This window comes from Gouania willdenowi, chromosome 6 (assembly GCF_900634775.1).
Source record: "Gouania willdenowi chromosome 6, fGouWil2.1, whole genome shotgun sequence".
Classification (NCBI taxonomy): Eukaryota; Metazoa; Chordata; class Actinopteri; order Blenniiformes; family Gobiesocidae; genus Gouania; species Gouania willdenowi.
Window position 1 is genome coordinate 12633580 of NC_041049.1, and position 12816 is coordinate 12646395.

Below are 12816 nucleotides of genomic sequence, written 5' to 3' on the forward strand. Positions count from 1 at the left end.
ACAATTTGGTGACAGTTCTCATGGACAGGTAATAAACATGTTTTAATCAAAAGTTATGACACTAACAATAAATGTGTTGTTTTTGTAGTTATGTGACTTAGTTAAGTTTTGCAATGTGTATGCACAAACGTAGAGGTGTAGCTTCTGGTAGATTGGAGGAGGCAAGGGAGGAAGTAGAGCCACTGAGGGTGGGACATCGAGACGTTCTCACAGAAACTCCGGATAGCAGCTTTAAACCGCAGTGTTTGTTTTACTTGTGAGGTAGTTTGAGAGGGAGGAGCTCACATTCTTATAAAGTAGGAGGAGCCAGGATTGTCAGGAGGAGGAGTTTCCCCATTGTGACATCAAAACACAAGAAAAATCCAACTCGCCCGTTTGGAGCTGAATTTTTACAAAATGTGGAATAACAAGGGACGGAGGAAATGAATGAGGCTTAAGGAATGTATATCGCTGTAGCAAAATGATTATAAAGTGAAATTTTCATAATACTTCCCCTTTAACTAATAAAAAAAAGGAAAAAACATGTCCTACCTGCGTATGCGTGGAGGTTTAGGTGGAGGTGTGTCCCATCGCTCGTCATCCGAATGATGGCTTGTTTTGTCAGGGATGCTTTCCTCCTGGATACAAAGTGAAGATGTGCAATTTAATACTTTAATCAATTTAAATTGTGCCATATTTTGCCAGTTCAAATATATTTAATACAGGTTCCATACATAAGCTGTATCAAGGTAACCTTTATCTAGGTAACCTTTAAAAAGCTCAAACCTTCTACAGCGGACAGCCCTCAGTCTAATTTTGCAGCTGCCTAGTTATATGTACAAAATTATCCCAAAAACACTCAAAATTACAGGAAAATACATAAAAAGACACAAAAATACACAAAATGACAAAAAAACTGAACAAACACACAAGACGACTACAAATAAACACTGTAACTAAAAAATACAGAAAAAAAACCTTAGTATTATACACAGAATGACTTTCTCCTTCTAAAGAAACTTTCTTTCGAGGGAGTTAAATTGATCACTGACACAAAAAAAAAATTGATCACAAAAAAGACAACTAAATGTACACCTGACTCCAAAAACACACAATGTGACTACAAATAAATAAATGGAAAATATTTTAAGACGACAACAAAAATACACTAAAAAGAACCCGTATTATTATACACAGAATGACAGAATATAATGGAAAAAAATACACAAAATAACTCGACAAACAATCACCAAAACAAAACCCTTTAATCTTTCCTGTATTGATGATTAGATTGGTCCTTATTGTAAAGGCTGACATTAATGTTGATAATGTGACCCTTTGATCACACAATCACATTTTTGTGACCCCCTGTTGTGACAACAGTTGCCCTTCTCTTCTCTTTCTTTATTTTTTAAAATGAAGAATAAAGACATTTTAAACATTAAAATTTGAGTAAAAGTCAAATTTTCTTTAGAGGAAGTTAAACTTACGACTGCTCTTCTTCATTTGCTTTGTTTTTCTCAACTTTTCAATAACAATGAGACAAAAACGGGATGGTTTGTCATCATGAACTCATGACGATGGGGGCACCGAGCTGCTTCTTCAGCTTTGTGTAGGCAGATTTGTGTAATTACACAAAACTAAGCCAAGTACAGATGACATGATGTACAAAAGCGTAAACCTCTGTGGAAAATTCCACATTATATGAATGCTTATCCAAAAGAGCACAACACAAGCCATTGCAGAAACGTGTAGGATGTGCACATTCATTACTAATATGACCATTGGAAGCACCTGTGTGGGTGATTTGTAGTGTGTGTGTGGACTGAGTCAGTGTAGTACACTAGCACTAATAATTCACTGTGTGGAAGTTTTCTTTGTAAGATAAGGACAAGGTTACAATCAGCAGCTGTAAACTGTTAAGCAAAGCCCTGCCGGTGTCGGTGAAGCCACGCCTTCTTTTTCAATGATTAATAGCACAAACTTTACGGGAGGACGGTTAGTGCGAGCGCTGAGGTGTGTTCCACATTAGACAGCATTACCCACTGAGTCTTTAAAATTAAATTGGGTTGTTTGTGTAAGCGTCGTCAATGGGTCCCTTCTCCCAACGGATGTGAGTCTATTCTCAGACTTTAAGTGCATTATGGGAGCGGGCTGATGTCATCACAGTTTCCGAGGCAGGAAGTCGACTTCTGGCCTTTTGCCAGTGCACTCACGCATCTTTTCTGTGTGTTGTGACTTAGGCCACCCTTTGGAATGAACTATAACTATAAAGGTTTTTTTTGTTTATCCCAAAGATTAAAAATGGTCAGGTTTTATTATACCACACTTTTGCCACAATGCTTAATTAACTCTGCCGGTGTTTATTAATTTGTCTGTTAACAGTCAAACTCCAAATCTTATGGGACAGATTTTGATGACATTTTTGGAAAATATCCAAAATGGAATAAGGAGCAAGTAATTAGTGAGGAAGCAGGAGGCATCCTCAATTGTTATCCGTTTTTTTTCTTCCGTCATTGCTGACTCCTCCTACACCGTTTGTCAAATTTTGACAAATAAACTATCATAAAATTCAGAAAGTTCCCAAGATTTATGCTTGTACTTTTATCATTTGTAACTTTTAAAGTTTTTGACTTATTACATTTGTTTGTTTTCCATTCATTGCTTTTTTTTTTTAAATTTTTTTTACTTTTAACCCCTTCATCCCCAGCCATTCTTTAACTGATGTTCAGCTACGACCTTCAACCCATTTCATCCTTTTTCAACCTTATTGCTATTATTCAGCTATTGCTAAGTTAATGCTTAGCAACTGCTAGGTTAATGCTATTGCTAGACTAATGCTAATCCTAGACAAATGCTAATGCTATTGATAGGTGAATGCTAATGCTCGGCTAAGGCATTTGCTAGGCGAATGCTATGTTGGTGCTAATGCTAGACTAATTCTAGCTAATGTTAGTTATTAATAAATTAAAAATGAACCATTAAATCAGGGGCCTTCGTCTTCATTTATCGTTGTATATGTTTACACAATTTGTTCTCTGCATTTAACGCATCCCTGAGGAGCAGTGGGCAGCTTCAGTGTGGTGCCCGGGGAGCAGTTGGGGGTTGAGGGACTTGCTCAACATCCCACAGTTAATGCTAATGCTAGCTAATGTTGATGGTAATGCTAATGCTAACATATGCTAATGCTAATGCAGTGTGACACGCACCTGCATCCTCACTAGCATTTTATTCAGGAAATGCAAATATTCTAGTTAGATTTTGGAGATGATCCAGATCAGAATCTTGAAAGCTGGATCGTTTTTTTAAAATAGGAGAAATCCATCTCTCTCATCATTGGAGAAATTAAAAAAAATCATATCTTGGTTCGTAATTGACCGATTTTCATAGAATTTGACTCGGACATGTAGAGTTTATTCTGGAGCTGGTGGAAAACAACCATTATGGATAAACAGATTTTCCTGAATATCTTTGTAACATTTAGATGACAACATTTAGGGGAATTGCTATGGCGTGACGGAGATCTGCACCCTCCGAGTGCTTTTTAATTTATTTAAATATTATTTTGGGCTGGGACTTTAATGGAATAATTGCGATTAATTAGAAAAATAACATACAAAAAAAAAAATAAATAATAATAAAAAAAAAAAACACAGTTAATTGCTTTTTCATGGGCACTCCAAACAACGTGGAACCTTTCTCAGGGCCAAAATACACAAGTCCATGACTGACAAATGAACAAAGTCAGTAGATAAATGACTGTAGTCAGTGATGGAAATAACAAACACAATTTTATCGTTTAAGCTCATTTATTCAATCATATACCAAAATCCATTTTAATTGAAAAATATAGCTTCTCGAGTCAAATGCTGCTATGCGATTAATTTAAAATTAATCAAAATGAATGAAGTACAAAGTCTCTAATTAATTCATTTTTTTTTTAAATAATTAATTTATTGTCAAAACTTGAAAAGACATACAAAACTTTCTCATTAATAAAAGAAAATATATAAAAAACTTGTATTTTCAAACTCTCACCACTGAAGCCAGTCCTGAGCTGTGGTCTGTGCTGCGCCCCATCCTAGACTAAACTCTGTCCTACGCCGGATGGTTTTTGACTTCCTGTTTTCATTATATTTAGCTGGAGTCCATCTCATAGCATCCTAAGGACATGACTTTGTCATTGCATGCTAAGATTGTTATATTGAAGAGAGACTATATAGCACTATTTCAGACTATTTTCTTTAAGAGACTGTATTTCAGCTCTCTAACTTTTATAAACAAACTTCTTGCCTTGCTTAACAGTGTTAGAAGGAGGTTTGAGGGCCATGTGCTGTAGTTTGCACTGACAGTGGAGAGCAGCTTTTTCTGCGTCTTTTGAAAAGCTTTAAGTGTTCATCCCTCTGGGAATTATCCTAAAGAGCAGCTACCAAGTGCTTCTTAAAAACTCACAGCTTTTATTTGTCTCAATGTGTGTAAAAAGCTAAGTTTTCTAAAAGCCGCACCTCCTTCTCCTCCAACCCTCTTTTCCCCAGTGAGTTAATTATTTGTGTTTTTCCCGCCCATTGCAAACGTGTTACTTGGCGACATCCTGTCTTTCTTCAACAGCCAACAGTGTTCACAATGTGCGTGTGTGTGAAGTCTGCGTGCATCATACCATGCCCTCGTGGATCTGTGTGTTGGTGGGACTCTCCAATAACTGCAGTTGCTTCTCGAAGAGTTGAGCGATTGCTTTGTGAACTAACTCGTACTGTTCCTAAAGAAAAGAGGAGTAGAAAGCAAACAAAGTAGAAATGAACAAAGGATGAAGAGGAAGACGTGTGACACCAAGTGAGAAAGATGAGTAGAAGGTTACAGAGCTGACAGACTTTGACAGGAGTACTTGATCCATTGTAGTGAAATATAAACAATCAAGCAGAACTGTTAGGCTTTCTCCATTGTAATCAAACACAAAACCACAATATTATTTATTAAATCTAAAGGCCACATTTGATCAAAGATCCTTCTCTGTGGCCTTGTCCTTTACAGACTGATATTTTTTTAAATGCTGACACTACTTTGCAGTAACAGTGACATACACAATGCTCCATTCCAGCAAAAATGATTGAACCCTTAAAGGGAACATGACACCAAAATCCCTGTTGCTGCTAAAACCAAAAACACATCCTAAATAATGCGTCTGCGAAATACTTTGTTCCCAAACTTTTCACAGTCCCGTACTCCTTCAGACATTTAACCTGAAGCCATGTACCCCCTATTCCTACCTGCGCACTTAAAAAACATAATAATGTAATGTCATACACAATGTAGCCCAACAGTGAAAATGGTCTATGGATGTTACTGTTGAGGAATCACATATAAATAGAATATTTACATTTCCTAAAGAAAATACAAGTGAGGATGCAGGTGCTAGCCTGCGTCATTGAACACTGCATTGGCATTAGCCTAGCATTACCATTAGCATGAGCTAGCATTAACCTATCATTAGTATTAACCAGCATTAGTTAACATTAGCATTAACATTTGCTAGCATTAACAATAGCCTTGTATTAGCATTAGCCTAGCATTAACATCAAAATAGCATTAACCTAGCATTACTGTTAGCATTAGCCTAACATTACTGTTAGCATGACCTAGCATTAACCTATCATTAGCATTAACTAGCATTAGTTAACATTAGCCTAGCATTACTGTTAGATTTAACCTAGCATTACTGTTAGCATGACCTAGCATCAGCATTAACTAACATTAGTTACCATTAGCCTAGCATTAACATCAAAATAGCATTAGCATCAACATAGCATTAGCCTAGCATTAACATTAACCTAATATTAGCATTAGCTATCATTAGCCAAGCATTAGTAATAGTACCCCCTATGACAATTTGCATACGCCCGGGGGTACCCATACCACACTTTGGGAACCTAGGTTTTGCAATAATACAGTATGTCCATCTTAATGTTAAATTTTGCATTTTACTTTTCGTATATTTCTGGTCAACTTTTGGGATCATTAACATATATGGGTTGTGACGCAGCAGCGAGGACTGTGAGAGGCTCCCTTCACCCTGACTGCAGAGTTAAGATCACTATCAGTATACCTACTATCAGTATAACTACTCTCAATGACGCCTCCATACTGTGGAGCAGTTCATGTAACTAGATGTCTGTGAGTTTCCTTATTTACACTAAGCCTGATATTTGCTGGTCTAGCCCCAACCCAAAAAGTTAAAATATTAAAAATTTTAAATCATATTAATGACACACCTAAGTTTGTGTAGAAAGCCTGCGTTTAGTAAGAAACTGAAGGAACTTTTCAGTTGAGCACATCAGCGTGCACGGGGTACAGGCACACGAGGCTGTAATATGTGGGCGGCAGTTGTGGAGTGTTTGTGTTGCCAGGTTGGATGGAAATAAGCTGCCACAGAGGGCTATGCTTTATTACCTAGCAGTGTTTTTCAACCTTTGGGCCGTGACTCCATGTGGGGTCACCTGAAATGTTCAATAATTGATTGGAAAAAAAATATACTGAATTAAAATATATCTTTTAATGTATCCTTCGCAAATTATAACACCACATGCAAACAATCTTGAACAACTGTATTCTGTAACACTTTCACTTTCTCAAATATGAATCTAGTTTAAATTAAATGCAGCAAAAAAATACATATCTGAGCTGGTGCATCGTGTCACTTTGTGCACAAACAAACATTATCAAAAGCTAATTCTAGGAAAAAAAAGGTCTCTGGTGTCGCCAAAAAACAGGGTCACGACCCGAATAAAAATTGGGAAACACTGCTCTAGTTCATACTGAAATAATCCTTTAAGCTGAGTATCAATCTGCAACTCATGCTTAGGCTCATCTGAGCATGTAGAGGAAGCATTTTCAAAGTGAACCACTTCAATCAAACTTTCGTGTGCTTCTGACGTATTGCTGTGAGCTGAGGATTCCTAAGGTGACGTTTCAGTCAGACTGCTGGATTTCAGCAGCTGCGCTTGGTGGGAGTGGAAAATACAATGTTAAAATAAAGATTATGAACAAAACTGTGCATTGTTTGGCACTTTTATTATCCTGCATATCAGCATGATTTTTTATTATAGAAAAGGATGTTATTAAAAACATTAGATGGCAAAACTGGTATCATGTGCCCTTTTAATACCTTATTCATCAAAGCCAATGAATTCAGCTAACCTACCAATGCATGAGTAAGGTCACTCCTTATTGTAATCACATTTTATTTATCCTTAATAATAACATCACCAACCCTTTTTCTTTTCATTATAGTATCATAATTAGCATCTGTTTGTTAGCTATATGCTGCATATGGGGTAAAAGTTTACAAACCTTTGTTTGAACAGCAGAGTGCCTCTGCGTTCTCATCTCTTGGATCAACCGGAAAACATTAAAATCTTCAGGAATTTTCTTTGAAATGGAAAAAAAAGAAGTGGGGATAAAAAAAACATAACTCTCATTGATTGCTGAAAAAAATGCTTGGTGACTGTGTTTAAGTACATATACAGTATGTGTTTGTTCTGACTTCATATACAGCAGTGTGACTGATTGAGAATATACCCCAGCTTTGAGGAGGTTCCACGTGTAGTCAATAGCACAGATAGCACCTGTCCTCCCGCAGCCAGCGCTGCACAGGCACAGGGACACACATGCAAAGACAAAAAAACCACACACACGTTAGCTTCGGCAACATCACTTAGAGAACATACATCACATAGACAAGAGTAAAATGAAAGCACTTTTCTAAACCTCTGACCTCCAGAAGTCGTTCTGTGTATATTCAAATGTGTTTGTAATACTTCATCCAGACAGGAAGTAGACAGGAGCTGCAGAATCTTATTGTGTAATATGTGCAAAATCATAAAAGCTAAAGTCACGCCATCAGCGAGTGGCCACCGCGAAGCATCTTTACAGATGTGGGGACGCAGCTTTGTGTCCTGCTGTGTAACAGAGGAACCCGGAAATATCCTCGGGCTGCTCATTAGTGCTCATTGCACACACATGAGACAAGAGTCTGTGTGTTTGTGGGTGCAAAGCACACAACACAATGTAGGGTTGGGCAAAAAAATTAATTTAAACAATTCATCGAATTTGGAGATAAAAACCATTTTTATTTTGCAAATTCCAGTTTTTTTTTTAAATTTTTTTTTATTTCCACCAGTTTTTTCTGATTTTTTCGCATTCCGTCCTTGTGTGTTACCGTGTTTACCCTTTGAGTAGGCTATATGTGTGCCACAGGTATGTTTAATTTTTTATTCACACTATGCTGAGATGCTAAGGGAATAATTTAATATTTTTTTAATTGTAATGTTATATGTTATAAAATATGTAGTTATCTGATTTCTTGATCAGAAAATTTAAGCTACGGTGAAGTTGCTGTTGCACTTTTGCTTAAACCTGGTTAAAGCTTGAAATTGTTGAATAACAGAACCTCATTTACTTACTTTTTATTTTGGGGTTGTTCTATGTATTTTAACTCTTGAGGACAATCACAGCAATAAAGTTGTGTCTGCAGTCATTTTTAAGTGCATTGAAAAAAGAAAAAAAAATGTAATCGAAACTTGAATTTTTCTCATTTCAAGCAGGTTTTTTCCCAGCATTTTTGTTCCTCATGACACTGGCTTTTAAACTGAATAGTAAATTCTAAGTAACTGTCTGCACTGAATAATATGTAAAGGTTTCATTCATTCAGACAACTGTTCCTCAGGAAATCCAATTTGATCCCCTGACATTTTGCGACTGCCAGTCTTTGTCAGAGGCGTCTGCTGATCACTTTGATGTTTCTTTGTCTTCCGTGTGATAATTCCAGCAAGATTCTTTTAGTCTTCTTTGTTGAACAATATGTTAAGGTGTCATTTGGCAAACCGAACATCGTGTCCACATGCGGTTGTTATACAAACCAAGGTCGAATCTCTTTAAAAAACCAATTCATGTTTTCCACTGGAGTTTATCATCCATTTCATTGTTTTTGCTTATTTGGCTTCAAAACAATAACGTCTTTAAAGAAAAACTCAATGAACCGCTTGTTTATGTCTATATAAGACATGAGTTTTAGGATGAATTCTCAAGGCAAGGTCAAACATCTGTCTCCGGTTTAATCAACGTCACCATGAACCACTTAAACCAGTTAAGGATGATATTCATCTACCGCATCCATTCAGTCCATTATATTCATTATCTGCTCCTGTCTAATGTGGCCTTGGGTAAAACATGAGTCAGTAAGTGCATATTCCTTTGAGTGTGTGTATGCCTACCTGCAGTGCACACATATAGGGACGTCGTCGTTTTCCTGGTATTCTCTCATTAATCCAATCATATCCAGAATGGAGTCGAATGATGAGGGGACGTCGTGGTCTGGCCAGTTCATGTAGTGGAACTGAGTTATCCTCCGAGACTCCTAAAAGACAACATATGTAAATGGGAGTGAATAAAAAAAAGAGGAAAACCTGTTTGCTGTCCTAGTTTCTGAATTATAAAATCACACATTTTGGGCTCAACACCACAGATACTATTGTATGTACTTTGTATGCAAATGTGTTTGATAATTATTAGCTGGAATCACGTAGGAATGAAGTAAAAACACTTATGCATCCATTTACTGGACTCGTCATCCCACAATGCAATGCACTGACTAAACCTTTCCAACAATGTAAATGGCTGTGTTCAAATTGGCATACTCAGTACTATACACTACAAACTCAATGAGTATATACTGTCTACTATATACTAAAAGCATTCCCACTGAAGTATACTTCCAAGTTTCCCAAGATGCATTTCGAACATACAGCGACAAAAACACTGAGGCTAAACATCTCAGTTGATTCGCCACCTTTGAAAGTTCTGAAAACATTTTAAGTGACAAAGTAGAATATCAACATGTGGTCATTTGATCCATAAAACTCATGTATAGACATTTCATTCCAACATTTCTGCCATTATGCTACTCACTAAACTTCCGCTTAACTTCAAAACAAGAGCCCCATTTACAAAAGCATAAAAAAACCTAATGGAAGACAAGAAGCGATGCTTTTGTTTTGAAAAGGGATTTTTTTTATTTTTTAGCTTGAAGCCTGTCCCAGGACGATATTAAATTCTGCCTGTAATGCATCATGGGGTGGTTAAATATGACTAGTGTGTCCACTGTGCATAATTAAAAAATATCCTGACATACAGTAGAATAAAACCGGGTATTTCTCGCATACTCAATCTTTTCATACTATTCTAATGTGAACGCACTACATACTCATTTTTACGTTAAACTTAGCATGATTAGAACGTTAGTGTGTGATTTCAAACACAGCAAATTAGAATGTTTACAGTGGAGATCTAAACCCATTTTAACTGTTTTCACCTTTTTCACATTTTTCAACCCATTTCAACTTTTTTCATCTTTTTCAACCTATTTCACCTTTTTCAACCAATGTCTACTTTAAAAAAAAAAAAAAAAACAACTTTTTCAACCCATTTCAACTTTTTTAACCTTACCAATACTAATACTGATACAAATCTCTAATATGAACACCACTAAAAAAGCACACACAATTGGTTTCTGTTCTTTTACCCATGAACAAAGGCAATAAGAAAGTGTAAATGTAAAATTGAGGAGAACTCACATTTTCATACTGCACCATCAGAGTCCTGATAAAGTAGTCTGTTCGAGCCTGCTCTGATTCCTGCAAAGCACAAACAACTCACCACATTAGACGATTAGAGCTAAATGTGAGATGTGTACAAACACAAAGTTAACTACACATTTGTTCTCTTACACAGGAGATTTTGAAGGGGCCAAAGGTCAAAGGCTCCTCGCCCAGCAGAGGGAAATATCGCTCACACTTTTTCTGAGAAAAGACGAGATGTTTAGATGAGTAGAGAATAGAAGGCTAATGTCACTTTTCTTTTCTTTGATTACAATATTTTTGAAACCTACATGGAAAAGAGGGTGATTTGAACCTCAAATTAGAAATATATATATTTATTCTCTATTTTTCCAGGTTTTTCTTTTAAATGTATTTAGTTGTTTATTTTTATTTTCTCTGAGTTTTGTTTTAAGAAAGATGATTTTTAAATACCAGAGGAGGCATCTATTTACTATATTAGTTTATCTAATTGTGTTGTATGCCACCCTTTGTACACTTTGTGTGATTGTTCAAACAAAAATACAATAAAGCCTTTCCTGTGCACGTAAACATGACACATGGATCACTGGTCATTTTTATCATAGGTCTATTTCAACTGTGAAAGACAGAATATAAACATATTAAAAAAATTCCACAAAAACACATTTCTAAATAATTCATTTTCATTTTATTGCATAAAATACGTATTACATACAAAAGAAAAATTTTATTATATTTAGTACAGTTTCCTGTAGTTCTTGACCAACTTATATAACTATATATACATTAGTACATGAGGAATAATGTATATAAAGTTTTAAATGACACTTAACAAGTCATTAGTAAATAGTTTACGGATAGCTTATTCATGATCTATTACTAATTTATGAGGTATATTTATAAATCATTAACATACAGTTAACATGTAATTTATAAATTGTGAACTAACAGCTTGTAAGTTCTCTACAGCCATTTACAACTCATCAACTAACAGTTTATTAATAGTCTATTAACTACTTATAACAGATTATAGAGTTATTATAAAGTGTTACCTAAACTTTGTTAACTTGCCAGAGACTCTTTCTTACACTAGAATGTCCTCCCTGAGGCTTAAAAATTACTTGAAGATTAGAGCGTTTTTTCATTGCGTTCCTAATACAGAACATTAAATAATCATTGTTATACCACTTTGACTATATTTGATCTATAAAACAGAAAGTAACGGCCATTTCGGTGGACTTAATAAAACAGAGATGTACATGCACTTTTACACATCTAAAAATAATGGCATGCAAAAACAAAAAAAACACAACTTACTCTTCCCATCTCGAACTCTCGACAGGCCATCACAATAACCTGCAGAGACGCAAGGACAATCCGGTTTCTGACTTGTTTCCATCATTGCTGTGGAGGCGTCCATTAACAGCACCTTAAATCTAGGTAATCCTGATCGCTTTCCCTGTCCTCCACCATCTGTTTCATACACAAGCCCTGCTCCATCTGCCTGATAATGTATCCTAACCACCACGTTAAATATACATTATTATTCATCTTAATTAAAGGGGACATATCATGCTAAATCCACTTTTTTAGCCCTTAAATGCATTTTGATGTACTGTATATTTAGATTGCTTAGAAGTACAGAAAAGTTCAAATTAGTCTCTTCAGGTGCTCCGTTGATATCTTTATATTCTGTTTTGGTCATATTTTTCAATCTGTTTCGATTTTTCGATTCTCTTTTACGTTTTTTGAACAATAACGTCACAGTATTTGCAGCGGAACTGCCAAATAAGGACATCGACTCCAGGCCCAACACTTCGAGCAATCCGCCATTTTTATTTCTCGCTGCGATTTTGTCCAAGCTGCAGGATGCCGAAGTTACGAGAGGATAAGTCAAAATGTTCGGTTGTTGGATGTAGTAACCCACACGCTTCATTACACCGTCTCCCAGCATCAGAACCTTTTCAAAGTGCCTGGTTGAGCTTTATTTTTTATGGAAATGTACCCACATCTGTGAGTAAGGTCATTTTTGTGTGAGCGAAGCACTTCAAGGATGACTGCTTCAGCAACCTCCACCAGTATAAAGAAGGATTTGCCAAAAGACTTTGTCTGATTGAGGGTTCAATTACTTCTATCTTTGGAGACGATGAACAGAGCACTTCGGTAAGCTGTAAATAACGCTAAAAGTGTGATGATAAGATGTCCCTGT

At 36.2% G+C, this 12816-nt stretch overlaps 1 protein-coding gene across 12 annotated transcripts in view; it reads right to left on the bottom strand.

The window, feature by feature from the left end:
* Positions 1–12816, bottom strand: part of LOC114465681 (tyrosine-protein phosphatase non-receptor type 12-like) — a 60862-nt gene that overhangs the window by 19551 nt on the left and 28495 nt on the right. For all 12 annotated transcript variants that reach the window (XR_003674330.1, XR_003674329.1, XR_003674331.1 and 9 more), the window contains exons 5-12: positions 11925–11963; positions 10758–10829; positions 10605–10664; positions 9246–9388; positions 7552–7618; positions 7324–7401; positions 4637–4735; positions 532–617 (exon numbers count right to left, since the gene is read on the bottom strand). Coding sequence is in view for 6 of the 12 variants with exons in the window: in XM_028450842.1 (XP_028306643.1) it covers positions 532–617; positions 4637–4735; positions 7324–7401; positions 7552–7618; positions 9246–9388; positions 10605–10664; positions 10758–10829; positions 11925–11963 (644 nt within the window). In the remaining 6 variants the exon portion in view is untranslated. The remainder of the gene's footprint in view (positions 1–531; positions 618–4636; positions 4736–7323; positions 7402–7551; positions 7619–9245; positions 9389–10604; positions 10665–10757; positions 10830–11924; positions 11964–12816) is intronic.